The sequence below is a fragment of the Chenopodium album genome, chromosome 14 (assembly GCF_948465745.1).
Source record: "Chenopodium album chromosome 14, dcCheAlbu1.1, whole genome shotgun sequence".
Taxonomy (NCBI): domain Eukaryota; kingdom Viridiplantae; phylum Streptophyta; class Magnoliopsida; order Caryophyllales; family Amaranthaceae; genus Chenopodium; species Chenopodium album.
The window spans coordinates 49,905,226-49,922,925 of NC_137847.1; the positions used below are offsets into that span (position 1 = coordinate 49,905,226).

The following is a 17,700-nucleotide window of genomic DNA, read 5'->3' on the forward strand; positions in this document are numbered from 1 at the left end:
GGCACACTAAATTAACAGAGCTAATAGACATATATCCTTAAAAATTTAAAATGCATCATTTGTCTTTCCGGGATGAATTACCCAAAATTCAACTGCATATGAAAATCATATCTATTCCTGAATTACCAAAAATTATCAATATAACAACATTAGGGGTTACAGTTTGATCCTATAGACAATGAATAACTCCTATTTTATACTGTTAACAAACAACAGTATGGTCCGGACAACCAGGTCTCCAAGTACGCACCACACAGAGGCTAGAGCTATACAACAAGCAACTAGATATTTGGGGGCTAAAACAGCCAGTTGACAGTTATGTTCCCAAGCCACAAGAAGAGTGGAAACTGAGCCAATGCAATCAAGAGCAGGAGCACATGATGTTTGCCTGAGTCATAACTCCTCACCTCTGCATACAAAACTCTCTTCATAGTCTTCACCAGAAAAATTCCCATGCTAAGGCAGGTCAAGAGTAACGTGACGTAATAAGAGTGTCTCCACAATAGTTTTCCAACAAGAGCCAAAGATATGCCTGTAAATGCATACCCTGCGTATGCCACTATATCCAACAATGGTGTTTCCCCACTGCTGAGTGACAGTAACGACATTTTGAGTAGTAAAACCTGTAAAAACCACCCCACTAATCCTTTCATGAGCAGCCAGTTTACAGTCTCTGGGTTAAACCTGAAATATGGTAAAACAAGTGGCTAAGTGTATGATGATAATCAGAAACCAATTTGGTAAAACAAGTGGCTAAGTTCAGAGTATAAAGACAAACAGAAACCCAGAAAAAAAAAATTCAAAATTTTTATTCACAATTAGAAAAACAGCAGGAGGCTCAGGAATTATAATACTTTTGATCATGGAATAAATGATTGAAGTAAAAAGGCCACAAAACCATTACAATAAGAAATTTAAGCATCATAAAACACAAAAGAATTACTGCCTCCTAATTCAAACTAGAGGAGCACTGATCAACAACAAGATCAAACAAAGCCATCCTTAACCTTATGCCCTAGGTAGAGATCATGACTTCAAACCCCTTGCATCAGCTACCACAAAGTCATCAAAGATAGAGATTTTTCCTTCTTTATCTACGGAATTTTAGAGCTTACCCCTCTATTGAAGCCCATATCAATCACTAAATCTTTGCATGCTAATTATGATACAAAGGCACTCAATTTATAAAAGGCCAGAATCAGATCAAATCTTCTGCAAGTGTTGAGATTTTATTAAGATGGCATAAACTAAACAATGGCCACCATTACACTTGTGATACAGGCCAGTCATCTTCACAAAGTACATAAGAAACCTAGTCCCACATTTGGAAAATACCTCCAGACTCCAGAGTTAATTACATCTTGTTTGTTCAATGTGAATTCACAAACTCTTTCAACAACCTCGAAATACAACAAAATGTATAAAAAAGCTCAAAGACAATGAGGCGATGAAGGTCCTACTGCGCCTAAGCGCGCATCCTCGGTGCGCCTCTTTGAAGTGAGGTGCACAATATAAAACACTTAAAAGAAATTTGCTTATGAGTACCTCAAAATACACCACAAGTGCACCTCAGGGTACACCTCAAGTGCACCTCATGCGCCTCTTTATATGTGCCTCGCCTAAAACAAAATTGGAGCTCTACCGGTCAACCCTAATGGCCTAATCCCTAGTACCTCAACGTCTAGACGCGGCTTTTTATATACTAATAAAACCAGCCACCGGTGACCTATCAATCAATCAATCAAAGCCTTAATCCCATAAGTGTGGTCGGCTACATGAACAAAAGTGATTATTCCGTATAATCATCCACAAAAATCTTCCTCCATCCCTTACGATCAAAAACCTCATTCTCATGCAAATCTATATGCATAAAAATTGAGGTCAAAAGAATCTCATTCTACTGACTCAGTTGCAAACTTCCAGAGATTTTCTGAACCTAAGTTCATAAAACAAGTACACTATACACGGTTTTTAAAAGTTGTTCCAACTTCCAAGTGCTCGAATGGATAGGATTATGCTGGCCATCTCAAAGTGTCTACAGAAGCATCAAATTGAAGAATACTACTCAAATTAAACAGTTTTTCTTTATTGACAGGAAAGGCGTTGGGCCTCCATACAGGGAGACAGAACCAGCCCACACATGAAGCTCACACCTCACAGGGCCCACAAACATTCCTGTCCTACATATTCTAGATAATGGATCCCAATCAATTATGATACATAATAAGGGGGAGTCAAAACATAGAATAGACAGATTAAAGTTTGATCCAAGACATGCACAAGTAAGCCAAATACTTACTTTCCATTCAGCCCCAAGGATAATCCAGCAAGCACAACATAGGAAAGAAATGCCATCATAGGAATGTATAGATCTGGTGCATTAATATCATAAATTGGAGGTTTGAAGGAGATTTTGCCTGCCATAGGCTCAGTGATCCTCGTCCAGTGCCCCTATATTAAAAAGACATCAAGAGAAACAGAATAAGAACAACATTGCAATAAAAATACAGAAATTTGCTTAACAACCAGACAATATAAGAATTGTGGTGTGAAAAGCTTACCCGGTGCATAAAAGGAAACAGAACAACCTTCAACTTGTTCCTCACATAGTCATCATTCACTTGGAAATAATATTGCGGGTCAGCAAAGTACCTACTTATCTGTCAGATTTATCATCACAGCAAGTAAAAAAAATGAAAACACTTGAAACAGGAGAGCAGAAATACAGTTAGGGGCCAGAAATAGGCCACATATAACCAAAATAGAATGTAGTCTCTCCAACAAATGGCACTAAAATTTTTTAGTCATTAGGCAGAACAAGTCAAGGAAAAGAAAAAAAAAAAAAAAAGGGTTAAAACAATATGATTGCTGATAAATTATAATGGTCAAGACAGTTGAAATGTTGAATCCACACCAACAAAAAGTTACTACTCAAAGCCATTTTTATGACATTTCAAGGCAACTAACAGATTTCAATAAGTCTTGTATAAGGCTAGCTTACATTAATTTTATTGTAGGACGGTCAATTTAAGGATAACTTAAATAGTTTTATGTAAACTTCAATTCCTTTAAAGATAACTTTTAATTTGTAATGGGTTTAATTGTAACTTTTTGTTTAAGTTCTAACGGATACATGCTATGAAGGCTAATATAATTAATCTAATACCATGGTTACTCAGACTCGTCTCTAAGTGTCGTGTCCGACAAGGTGTCGAAGTGTCCGACATCTCAGTCCTAAATTTTGGTCGACACGTCGACAAGGTCAAGGGAGTGTCTTGACTAATATTTAGGATACGGCTACTGTATAAAGTGTCCAAAAAATTTAATGTGACACTTCAAAATAAACGTTTTAATGTTTCACACTTAATAATACATAAGGAACATTTTTCTCAAAAAAATAAAAAAATAATAATACGGAGCCAGTAATACATAGGGAATTCCAATACACTTTTTTTTTGTCTTCTTTTGTTCCTTTCTCTTTCTAGTTTATACGTATTCTACTCTTTCTATCTTCTCTTCTATCTTCTCTTTCTATCTTCTCTCTCCTCCATTAAATCAGATATTCAGATGCATGCAAAATCAAACTTAATCCCCTCTTTCTCTTCTCTTTCAAATTTCAAAGGCAGCATGTCATTTATTTTTGCAAACACTTCTTTCATTCTTTGTTCTTTCATTCAACAGCCAGCCACCACAAATGGCAACCACAACTCGCCGGTGATCTGTTCAATGTGCCAGAAAATACATCGGTGAAATCGGAATTTTCAAGCGACCAAAAGCCCTATACTTTTATTGTCTATATGTGTCCTGCAAATCAGTAATTCACGAAATTTTGGTAAAATTTTGAATTAAACCCTAAAATTTTAAATTACAAATCTTGATTATCTGAAATCGACACCTATTTCAGACACTTTGCCGATCCTCGAGTCGACACTTTCCCCGAGCTGTGTCAAGGGTCGTGTTGCACGTCGTGTCGTGTCGACGTGCAACACCCATGGTCAAGGAAGGTGTCGGAGTAACCATGCTAATACATTTAAGTGTTTTTTAATGGTATAATTTATGTAAGGAAAATTGTAACTTTCGTAGTATGTAAGGGTAACTTTAAATACTTTTAAGAGATTTTTAACCCGTCTTACAATAACTTAATGAAAATCTGCTTTTATCAAGAATTTGTGAACAAATTTACTTCTACTAAGTGACTTTATCACTCATGTACAATACTCCCTATGCAATAACAGCTAATTACTATTTTTCTTGTAAGCCCTTCATACCTAGATGTTTGCCTACTTCAAAACTTGTAATTCACATCTTTCTAAGTTGAAGTAGTTTGGAGGTAGTTTATGGAAGATTTGCAACCTAAACTTCTTAACAGCCAGAAAATAAAGGATAAAAAGGGATCAGAGGGCTGCAATAAAATCTGCAGCTTGAACTTGATCTTGCCCCAATGGTTTCTTTCAGAGCTGAATCAGCTGAGTAACAAGAATATATGGTCTCCGTTTTGACAGCAAAGGATAGCTATTTTTGAAATAAAAATATACTTCCTCCATTATGTTATTATTGCATCATGGGGGGAGAAGGAGGTTACGCATCCCAATGCACATTTTAAACCTTATAGCTTTAGTTACGTAAAAGTAAAAATTATAAAAAGTTAACATTATGAAAGTATATTCCGAGACAAATCTAACATGACCTCACATGAATATATCTTTCTTTAAGTATAAATCATAATATGTGGTTGGAAAGGATCGTGTGGATGGTGTCAAATGTGCAAATGATGCAATATTTCTAGAGCGGAGGAAATCCTTTAATTCTGAACATGCTAGACTAGGATAATGAATATTTGCTCTTAGTCGCAAATTGTCACAAATCTTCCGTTTTTTGCGCTTTCAAGTCACCACTATTATTAATCCCTATATCCAATTTGTTTGCTCCATTGTAACTTTTGGGATCAAATTTCATAAAAATTTACCACAAATTCACACTAATTTACAAGAAATAATATACTCAAGTGGGATCTTGTTACATTTGTTACACTATCCACTTTTAGAATATCAAATTTTCATAATTTTTAAGCATATAGAACTGGAGATATTTATGTTTTGAAACGTATGTTGAAGACGGGTTAAAAGTCAAATGGGGCATATAAATAGGGACATAGGGGTATTTTTCCAAAATAACCATATACTTGAATTATGGTCTTCATTATGATTGTCTCCATTGTCCACTGTCCAAGTTCTTATAAGCCCGCAACATAAGTGCGGCAAAATTATCGTAGTAGGATGTGCATTTTGTGTATTGCTCACATTGAATTTTGTGATACAACTTTTGTCAAGGCATCTGTTTTACTAGAAGGTTATCATTATCCTCAAGAGTCCCATATAATGCAGCTGAGTCTATTGTGGGTCCAATGAATTTTCGTGGCAGCAAGCAATTTTCATGTCTTTGAAATCGATCAAAAAATGTTATGAGCCTTTGGTGTGCTTCTAACTCACATGACCAATTATGTGATTTCTCAGCGCAAATGATTTAAAATTAAACTTCCAACCAATATATCTATCAGCAAATGCTATATGTAGCCAAAGAAATCAAAATTCCACCATTGATTTCCAATGACTTTATTATAGGTGAATTTAATAATGGCAAATCAAACCCAATAAGTAATGTGTATAACAACTTGATCAGTAAGTTAACATCTGCTCACTCAGAAACACACCTACCATTCCAACATATAGATAAAACTATACAAGTGTTCAAACACTCTTTTATTAGCCAGCCTAATTGGTTTTACAGCTGTAATTCTCTAAAGGTATAGCAGTTAAAAATTAAACTGCATTTCTTCAGTGTACAGATGGGGGAAGGGAGACGGGGGGGGGGGGGGGGGGGGGAGTTCAATGCAGAGTTCGAGATGTCAAAGAAGCTCATAAACATATGAAATAATCAACAAGCAATTTCGGAGTAAGTACCAGGGTTCTCACTTTTCTAAATGATGAACAATTTCACCGGATTTTCTCATCAACCAACAAAGTTATTTCTAAAATCTGCATCCTTCTACATTTGTAAAACAGCGATGTGACAATCCCATAAGCCAAGAAAATTAGATGCCAACTCAAGAAGTTTAAAACATCATAGATTTTAACACAAAAACAGCATGACAGCCATAACAGATCTCTAAATAGAAAGAATACTGGCACTTACATTGCTTTGCACATACTCTGAGCTTGAACCAAAAATTTTCTCTCCATATGCACTCAATCCACTGCGAAGCAACCCAGAACCAGCTCCAGTGAAAGCAGTCCCAAATGGACTAGCTTGGGGAGGAAACTGTGGCTGTTGGCCGGCTTGGCCCCCAGGCTGAACTCCCACGTTATTATACATGTTGGTTATCTGTAAAATTTTGGCCAAAAGTCATCTAAAAGTAACATCATTAAAAGCACAAGCAACAAATTCCTAACAATACAGCTATCTCCTCAAAGAATTACAAAAGCATATAAACAAACTCCATTCCATATTACCTAACCATTAACAAAGTTTCTTTATTCCGTATCATAAGTCCCTTCGAAATTTCAATGCACTAATACTTTATTTAAGCTACCAATCTATAGAGTATCACTCATAAGTTCAGAATGTCAATGCAACTAAAAATTCTTAATCTAGCGCGAAACTGAATAAAACTTCAAACGACAATACGACATCAAAAAAGATCGACAGTGACATCTTTGATCATAAATCAAGCAATAACGTAATTGCTAAAATTAACTTTCTTCCTACAAAGAACTTGGTTAAGAAAAAAAAAAAAAAAAAAAAAAAAAAAAAAAAGGTCATTAATTAAAATCCCACTACCTAGATTACGCTAAGAGTGCTAAGACCAACGATTGACCTTCAAGAACCCTAAACAAAATTGAATAAATTGATTATCAAATGCTCTTAGATTCGATTAATTACAAAAAAGACAATCCAAATAACTTCACTAATCAAATAGACCGTAAAAACCCTAAAAATCCATTGCAATGACAGTGAAATTGAACAAGAATGAACCCTTAACCGTTAAAACCCTAAAAAAATCGGTGGCATATACAATTGAACATACAAATCTGGAAATTTAGAAATAGAAATCTGAATTGGAATGAATTCAGCAATCAAAGAATATAGAGCAGATGCATTGATTTACCTGCGAATGAATAGCGAGTGGGATCTGGAAATAGTGGAAAATGGCCCAAAAAGATCCTCGAAAATCGATTTGGGGGAAGGGGAAGGAGGAAGGAAGAAGAACGGGCTTTCTAGATGTAAGAGACGAAGAGCAATATAGGCTCTTCAATCGTTGTGCTGTACTTCCTCTTTTCTTTTTACTCCCTTGTATGTTTTGCTAATAATTACAAGGTTTTTTTTTTTTTTTTTTTATTTTTTTTTTTTATTTACGTAGTATTTTTTTGATTAGTCGATAAGTAATACTCCCTCTATACCAAGATTAAGATGTACTCATTAGTAATCAATAACATAATATTAAAACAGACACCAGGAATAACACATGTTGTGTTATTCCTGGTGTTGTATTTTCCCTTCAAAAGTCCCCTTCTCCTTTTTTTAATATTTTTATTTTTTTATTTTTGTCAATGCCATCAACTACCTTTTATAAATTATATACAATATTCACCAAATCATATACTTATGATATTTTTTATTCACATATTTCCCAAATCTAAATTAAAATATTCTCCACATCTATTTATTCCTAACTATTAATATTACTCCATATATCATATACAATACTGTGGGTCAAATATATGATTACTATCTGTCTATAGATTTGGTGAATGCGACGGGTAAAACTAATTTGGTCAAATTGGTGAATATGCCAAGAAAATATTAATTTTTTCCTTATGGAGTTAGAAAATCTATCTATCTATAATAATTAATACTAAAGTAATTACTGTTGATATCACCATTATACATGTGTCACCTTCTTATAAAAAAATTTCCCTCCTAAATTATTTGTGACATCATTCTCTCTTTTTTTTTCTTTTTTCTTTTTCCTTTTCAAAATAAACCTAATGTTTGAAAATTATTGATTAATTATACATTTTTTAAAAAGCTCTTATTTATAACTAAAATGGTTAATTACACAATTTATTAGTGATAGTAGAGTTTGGATTATTTTTCCCTCTTTATTAATTCTTCAAATTTTCTATAATGAATCAAAAACGAAAGATAAAATTTTAAAAATTTTATTATAACTATAAACTAGACTATTTTTTAGCTTAATTAATCTAACAAAAGGGATCGATCACGATTTATTATGTTTTTCTTAAAATATTTATATTACACACATACAAGTAAATTTTTAATTATTCAAACCGTACATCGCACGAGATTAACGCACAATTTTGTAAAAAAATTTTCCTACAAAATGCTATTTATTTAATTTCTTACAAAAGTTCTATTAATGTTATGAAATATTGTGTGGATATCCATTATCCTCCTTTTATCATCCAGAATATTCTAGATCTAGAGTTTTGGTTATCTAAGCAAACCTTAGTTATATTGTATGTATATATATCCCTCACTCTATGGAATAATATAGACTGATCCATTCTCTTCCCAATTTCTCTCATGTTCCCTTTATTTTACAACACGTTATCAGCACCAAGTTCTAAGCCACCAAAAACCAACCCTTAAATAATTCCTTCGGATGCTCGAATTTATGTTCCAATTTATTCAATAATCGTGTCACAATAATTGGTCGGGCTTATTATTGTTTTGTGGTATTGATCTAAATATAATACAATTTTAGGATAATTAAATTGGTTTTAGCTTCTTCACGCTAAGCTCCTAGAGGATGTGGAGTCCATGAGTGTCAATATAATGACCATGAATTTATGATCTGATGATTTGGATTGTTAATCTTAAATTTTGTGGACTTGCACCACTATCAGGGAAGTATATTAATTTATTTCTCCCATATTAATCACACCTGCTGTGATTTTGCATATATTGAATAATGATTAAAGGTCCGTTCATATTTACTTAATTTCAGCTCCAATTAGTTCAGTTCAGCTCCAATCAGTTCAGTTCAACTCCAATTAATTCAGTTCAGTTCAGTTCAGCTCCTAATTTCCCTCTCTCATAAAATGTTCATTTCAGTTCAGCTCCTAATTTGTCTCTCTCATAAAATGTTCATTTCAGTTCAGCTCCAATCAGTTCAGTTCAGCTCAGGTCAGTAAATGTGAACGGGCCCTAAGTACTAGATTTTCATTATGCATATATTGAAATCAAAGTTGCAAACATGTTTGTCGATCTTCTAGATCATGGAGTACAACCTGTTTAATGGTTGGTTAATTATTTAATTCCTTGCATGGCCTAACTTTCATTATACTTGTTTAGTTGTTTTGCTTGGACGTTGAGTGTATCTGTTCATGTGCTTTGATATTCTATTTTTTGGATATTAATTTTTTTTTTTTTTTTTTGCATGGTTATTAAATTGTGACAAATATTTTTTGAATATTTTATTTTCTTAACCTTCCTTTGAAGGGAGTTAATCCATGTTTTGTTTTGCTTAATTATGTAGTTTTATCCAACAGGATAAATTTATCTCCTGATCCCAAGATAAGATAAGGAGTTTGTTATAAAGATAAAATTGGAAAAAAAAAACCATAACATAAAGATGGTTATAAAAGATATTTACATATTTTCTAAGAAAAATATTTATTTATTTTCTATCATTTTAAGATAAAGCAATATTTACATGTAATAATAATAAAATCTATGTATAGTGTACACGTAGTATACAATTGTTAATTCTAGTTCATGTTTTTCTCACTAATTTTTGGAAAACCTAAAACTTGACTAAATGTTTTCAGTTATGTACATGTGATGATAGTTTGTTAATTCATTCGATTCACAATTAATATTTTTCTATGTAGCAATATGTATTGAATTAGAATCTTACAAAAAATTGAATTTGTGACTTCTGACTTACTAAACTATAAGTGAAATATATGGATTTGTTTCAGTATTGTTTATAAGAGTCAGTAATATAATTATAATTATAAACCGCCCCTAATTGTTTGAAACTTATATGTGACTTTTTATAGTGAACTAGGTAAAGTTTGTTAAGGGGATATGCATCACCGTGCAACTTAAAGCATCGAATAATAGAAAATTATGAATTGCGGCTTAAAGTATATATAGTCATATACCAAAGAATATTTGTTGATTAAATATTACCATGATACATAATTTGATTATTATTATCCATTTTTAATTTAATGATCATAACTGAATAAATAAGTTTATTTTTATTTGTCTTTGATTTATAAGTTTTGTCTTAGTATAACACAAAGTAAATACTATTTTGTCTCGATACCTCTACTTTGTTTCTTATCTAAAATTATATTATATATGCTTCTATATGTGATTTATTTGATCTAATAATTACATCAAGTATTTCGTATGTAGCATCTAATGTGCGAGAATCGGCCAAACAAATGGACGTATATGTTTGGTACAATATTTGTTGGCATTCATACTTTTGCATCTAATACTAAAAGCTTATGTAAAAGTTACATAATATGGAGTAATTGATTGGAATATGTTTCAGATTTTACCTTAAGTAATTAACTTTACTATATACTCATAGTACTCTTAGTCTCTTATTTTGTTAATTTGACATGAAATGAATCGATTTATGGATTATAATTGATTGTGATCATGATGACAATTTTATGACGTATTGCAAATTTAATTTCCTAATAAATGTGCCATAAGTCCAATAGTGTGCCGCTAGAAACTTACAAGTGATACTGTCTTTCTCTAAAATAATACTATCATCTTTAATTATTTAACATCTCATGTATATGCATTACACTTGGTCTTTAACTTAATAACTTGGTTATATTAATATTATGAAGCATACTATATATTATGTTGATTGATGTGTGATTAATTACATTAAATTATATACACCTACATGAAGCTGATTATTGGGATGAAGCTCGTTTACATATAGACTTGAAGTTCCTTAGATATATATAAAGAGTACTAATACATATGGACTTGAAGTTCCTCTTAAACTTATAAACGAGCTTAAACCTGTCAGAATAATATGAAGACATGTACTAACCTAAACTTTTCTAATAGTTTCTCAAGCTTTTGCCTAGATAATCCACCATTTATATAAATAATGTGTTCCTATATACACAATTGTCATGTGAAAATACAAAGTATTTGTATAGTTATATATTCTCTTTTAGGTGGATGTTCAAGATAACAAGCATTGGATGGGTATTAATAAATAACAAGATATACTCATTTCCAGAAGTGAATCAAAAATTGCATACTTGAAAGAGTTATAAGCATGTTTGCATGATTTTCTTTTGATTATATATAATTCATGGAAAAGTTCATAAGAATTGCAAACATGAGTGCATATTATCTTTTGAGCAAGACATATTATTCATGAGTTTAAGAAATTGAAAATGGCATTGTGAGCAACTCATTGATAAATATATTTATTATGCCCATACTTATAGGATATTCCAATTTAAAATGAATGCAAGAGGAACACTTTACTTGATACATGAATTTATCAAAAGAATTTATGACTTACAAGGTGTAAGAGATTTGAAAGGTTGTTGGACTAATTTCATATCCCCATATGCAATGATTAGGGGAGATATTATTTATTCAATTAAATTATGAAATCCTTGCGCACATGAATAATAAGATGTATTAATGGTCAGTTTGACACATATATTAGCTTAAAAATATTTCATTTTTTTTAATGTGGCCACATAATTACCAATTATTTAGAATGAACCATCTTGAAGATGGATGTGGATAGATGTCATTGATCATATACTGATTTTAATTGCTCCAATCAAAATTGATGTCCCAAAATGACAACATCAATTGCTAATGAATATATAGCACGCTTGAAGCGTGGTAACATAATATTTTATAATGATAAGAATCCTCAAAAGAGGAAGGGAGCAACAGATGGTAATGACACATTTATTCGAGAAAGTGAAAAAAAAAATTTGTGATAGCTTTCCTGAAGAGATTATGTAAAGCGCTCTAGAAGAGTAGAAAATATAATGTCCAACAAGTTTAACATGTATCAAGATTATAGTCAAAACTCTAGCAGAGTATGAGTAAATTATTGGATAAAATATTAGTTAATTGTCTTGTCAATTGTATAAAGAAACACATGTTGGTATTCAAATATCACATCAAATTCATGGTCATGCATAAAGTAAGTTTAATAAAGTGAGCACTAGTGTTGGAAAACTGACCAGTTCAAATTTAGAGAAGTGATTGGATGTGATAATTAAATTAGGTCATCCGGGTTTAATAATTACCCATTATAGAAACCTGAAGTTTCATTTGATATGTGCGGACCCTCTCTCAATGTTAGATATATGAAATGAATTGAATGGCAAGACATAACATTGATATTGAGCTATATTTGGATTGTGATTCATAATAATTTGTATTGATGAAAATTTCAAGAGTTAATATGTTTTGATTTTTTTTTTTTTTTTTTTTTTTTTTTTTTTTTTTTTTTTTTTATATACGAATGAGTAATGGGTGACCAGAATTTCACCAGAATAACTTATATATTATTGTCAACTATTAGGTGACCGGAAGCTTACCAAATATACTATTGAAGTCTTTAAAGATCATTACCTAGTAGAATTACAAGCAAGTGATTTATGCTTGTATAACATTTCTTTTAATTAGGGCTATTATATGTCAGCACATAAGAAATTGAAAAAGAAGGAAAAACACACAACTGCACAACACATGTCTCCCCATTGACATTGATTACCAAAAAAAATAAAAAAAAAAATAAAAATGAATATATTATGGAAAGTGTAATAATAAATACACGTGCAATGTAAAGTTAATGAAGAAATGATTCTACATAGAAATTGTTCTCCATAAGAGATAAAACTTATTTAATACAAATCTTCTAAAAAATAAATTTTGATTGTGATTGTCCTAATGAAATGAATTTTAATTCAAATTTGTATACTCAGTTGGTATGTAATTAGACGCCCCTATAAATGAGATATTTTACCAACTTAGGGGGAGAAGAATTAGCAAAAGGTGGAAAAATCGGTTTTTTTTTTTTTTTTTTTTTTTTGATGATCCCTATAACGGTAGTTTGAAAAGTTATATGCCAACTTTTGTCTATATATTATCAAGATATGTTGCACATTTATGATTTGATTTGTATTCACCTACGACTCATGTTGCATAGCGTTGAAGATACATTTTGGTCATATTAATTATGTGTATATATTGAGATTAAATCTTGCCAATTATACTTGAATCACTACACCCATGATCGGTTCCAAAATAAAGATATGTCTAATAGATATGATATATATATGGCAAAATAGTGCAGTTAACACTTTTAATAGTGTAATAATATAGAATTACCATAGTGTATGAAATACTCCAAAAGTGGTATAGATATCTGAATTATTACAATAGATGGCTTATGATGTAAGAAAAGTTATGATGGTACCAATGAGAAATGTATGTATATAGATATCGTGGTAAAATAGCATACGGAATGTAAATTAAAAGAATTTTATGATACCAGTAACAATGAAACTGATGAATTATGCATATGCATGATAGAATGGACTAGTGAATAAGGGATCAGAAATATATATGTCCATTTATATATGTCGACATAATTATCATAATTAAAAGTTTATCATGGACCAGAAGTCCAATGAAATATGGATTTTAAAATCCACATTATACAGTGTCTTGCATTATTTTTGAGTCCTATGTATGTTCATATGCATGTATGAGGCATAGGTTAATGGATTGTTCGTTGCATATGTAATAAGTTGTTAGATGCATTATTACTTATTGTATATTTTGTTTAATGTGTTATCATGTTTACTATATCTCAAATTGCATGCATTAGTTTCTATATAATATTTGTGGTATATATAAATGTTCATTATATATATAGTAAGGCATATTTACAACTTTGATGGAAAATTAGAATGACATATTTATATTCCAATAGGCTTATAATTATGATGAAATTATATATGATGTTGATCTAATATTATTTATGAATAATGTAAGAAAAGTTCCCGAAGAACTTAATGCAACGTATTTATAGCCCTACAAATTTTATATTTTGAATATTGTAATTATTATCAAACTTTTAGTCTATGTGACTATATAATTGACATCTCAACCTGAAGTTTGAACATATGAAAGTTACTGAGAATTACTATTTGTATTTGCAAGAGAACTATCATGTCAATTATGAATATTCTACTGAATATCAACGGGATATTTATGCGTGAGAGTGTTTTATTATGGTCTAGAAGAACCATGATCAATGTATATAATTACATATGTTATATTAATTCATACGAGATTGAAGAGCAACATGAATAATATCATATGTTGCCATTAAGGAATGTTTGATCAAATAATGATCATCAATTTCCATTATTCACGACCTCCAGAAGAAGGCGTAACAGCATAAGTTTAACTTTTAAATTAACTTTATTCAAACAGAGGTTTGGAATGATATAGAGATAAATCCATACATGGTGATGAAATGAAGACACTTTATATGTTCACGTGAAAAATTGAAGATGCAAATTCAAATTAGGAGGGTTGAAGAGCAAGAAATGATATTCCACTGCATATGAGAAGACACCTAACCATATTGGATTCATTGTAGCACTGGATAATCTCAAGTTATGTATTCATCAGGGGGAGAAAATACGCACTGCACTCTTTTTCCCTTAATCATGGTTTTGTCCCACATTGGGTTTTCCTGGTAAGGTTTTTACCGAGGCAGCATCCCGAGCGTATTACGAAGATGTTGTACTATATTTCCTAGATTAGGTTTTTATCCCACTAGGTTTTTTCTAATAAGGTTTTAACGAGGCATATTCTTCGATAATGGACATTCAAGGGGGAGTTTTATGAAATATTGTGTGGATATCCATTATCCTCCTTTTATCATCCAGAATATTCTAGATCTAAGGTTTTTTGTTATCTAAGCAAACCTTAGTTATATTGTATATATATATATCCCCCACTCTATGGAATAATATAGACTGATCCATTCTCTTCCCAATTTCTCTCATGTTCCCTTTATTTTACAACAATTAATAAATTTTATTTATATATATAATATGCAACACATAAGAGTTTAAATGATATAAATTAATAAATTCAAATTTGAAAAAAAAAATTTACTCATTTAATTTCATTTAACTCTATTTCAATTGACTATTATTATTAATAAATCTTTATAAATCCGTGGATTGCACGGGGCCTAAACTAGTTGTATATTATACTAATACTCGTTACTTCCTCCATATTTAAAACATTTTGGCTTGCATGAACTTTAAATCTTTAATGTAATTGAGATGAATTTGTTAAGATATTGAGCAAGTGAAAGTTTATTATTATTATTATTATTTTCTTTTTAATGAGAGTGTAATTAGGATTTATTGAGGAATTAAATGAAAATAATAAAAAAGTAATACCGAGGGAATAGTTTCGAGACTTTATACGTAGAACAAAATGAGTGAATAGTTTTGAGACTTTATACGCAGAACAAAATGAGCGAAACAAAAACGAAGATAGCACACAACTCTAGGGATGACAAAAGTTGACCCGATCCGATAACCCAACCTGAAAATAGCGGGTTAGGGGTGAGATTTTCGACCCAAAATCTTAAATGGGTCGACACGAACCCGACCTGAAATTCCAACCCAAAAATGACCCATGTAACCCGAAAATGTTATTGGGTCAAAATCAAGTCGGAACCAATCTGATAATTCGAACACTAAAAGGTTCAAGACCAAATAAAAAAATTGTTAATATTGGCCCAAGCCCAATTGCACATACAAATGTTAGATGTTAAAAGTTAAAACCCTAATTTTCTTCCCAGCCGCCTCATTCACTTTACATTTTTTTTTTCTCTCTTCAACTCTTAACAATCTGCTTGAATAATTGTTAGCTTGCCATTCACCAGACCTCCAAGCTTTAATCTTCTTCACGATTCAAGATAATTACATTTCAATTTGTATTTTTTTTTTTTTTACAGTTTTTCTTTTGAAATACGGTGTGGTAGTAGAATTAAATCTTGTTGTTTCTTTAGATCTTGTTCTTTTTAAATAAAGTTTGTAATTCTTATTTGTAATTCTGGTTTGTAATTCGTTAAAGACTTATTTTGGATTGTAATATATAATTAGGCTTGTTAGGCAATGTTCTTTATTTTAGTTAGGATTAAAGTGTTGTTTTGCTTGAGAACTTGAAGATGCACTTGTTTGAATTTAAAAAAATCAGGTTATTTTAAAAAAAATTCCAGATGATTTAGTTCAATTTCAGGTCAAAGCAACCCAATTTAAACCCAAACAAAAAAATCAGGTCAAAACAGGTCAATTTCGGGTTAACCCGAACCCGAAAATATTAGGTTCAGGTTGGAGTTTTCAACCTGAAAACTTAAATGGATCAGGTTCGGGTTGGAGGACATCTGACCCGAAATCAGCTGACCCAAACATGAACCCTACCCGACCTGATCTGTTTGCCACCCCTACATAACTCGCTCTTTGGAAGCCATTAAAGTAAACGATTTGTCCTTCACTGTCATATAGCCACTTCAGTGCAAAAAACGAAGAAGGTGCGACATCAATCTAAATTGCTGGCATGGAAAGTTGCTATATGGAATAAGCTTTCACATTTAAACAAATCATGGATAGTTATCTCATTTTTCATCCCACATAATGAGTACGCAACCTCATGCACCATAGTAATCTTTCCTACACCGCATAATTTCTCTTGCACGCTCTATACCACCACATCATTTCTCTTGCAAGCTCTATACATAAAATTCCTCAATTTCGGAGGACCATTTAGACCCTAAGTGAGATGCTAATTATCGTACTCCTCCCACAAATCAATTCCATAATGCATGTTTTAGTAGTCTAAATTGGCAAATTAGACCTAATTGGCATCTCATTAATTGTGAAGGAAAATTCCTCATTCTTCATTGGTGACTAATATATATAATTAGCTTGCCAACAATTTGATGATGTATTTAAAAGATTTAGCTTTAAGCACCAAGAGAACAAAGAGCCTTGAGTATTACTTCATCGGTTCTCTTTTAGTTGCAACGTTTTGACTTTTACGCTTGCCTATGCATAATTTTAACTCGTTATATCTCTAATTGTACACAAGTAAAATGAAATTTGATATCGTGAAATTGTAAATCAAGATGCCACATAATAATGCAGCACAAAAAATATGTATATAAATAATGTAAATTTTCTAACGATGTGACTAAGAGAGAATGAAGGAAATATGAAGACATTCTATCTATTTGTCTACTAATACTTTATGAAAACATTTTGGTCTTTAAAGAAAAGAAAAATCCGTTCTTAAACAGCTATGTGCACCTGAACTATTTTGGACGATCTCTTTTAATTGACAAAATTCGATCTAAATAAAAGCCTTACCAAGCGAGCCAACGTATAGCTATATGAGTGAAAATAGTATGGTAGAGGGGGTGTACCATGTGCATGTTACATCTAGAAGTACATTACATATAAATAAAAGAACATTGGGACAAATTTAATGTTCTTTTATTTATATGTAATGTTTTGTTTTTATGAAGTCTCGTATATATGTAATGTTCTTTATTTTATA

General features: G+C 31.5%; 1 protein-coding gene across 1 annotated transcript; it reads right to left on the minus strand.

Annotated features, from left to right (window-relative positions):
• Positions 1 to 99: 99 nt before the first annotated feature.
• LOC145577430 (uncharacterized) lies at positions 100 to 7,318 on the minus strand. The gene is made up of 5 exons (XM_081634860.1): positions 7,166 to 7,318; positions 6,193 to 6,381; positions 2,562 to 2,660; positions 2,300 to 2,451; positions 100 to 684 (listed from the first exon to the last, which is right to left on the minus strand). The coding sequence occupies exons 2-5, from the start codon at positions 6,370 to 6,372 to the stop codon at positions 297 to 299; spliced, it is 819 nt and encodes a 272-aa protein (XP_081490986.1). The 5' UTR covers positions 6,373 to 6,381; positions 7,166 to 7,318; the 3' UTR covers positions 100 to 296.
• Positions 7,319 to 17,700: the final 10,382 nt, after the last annotated feature.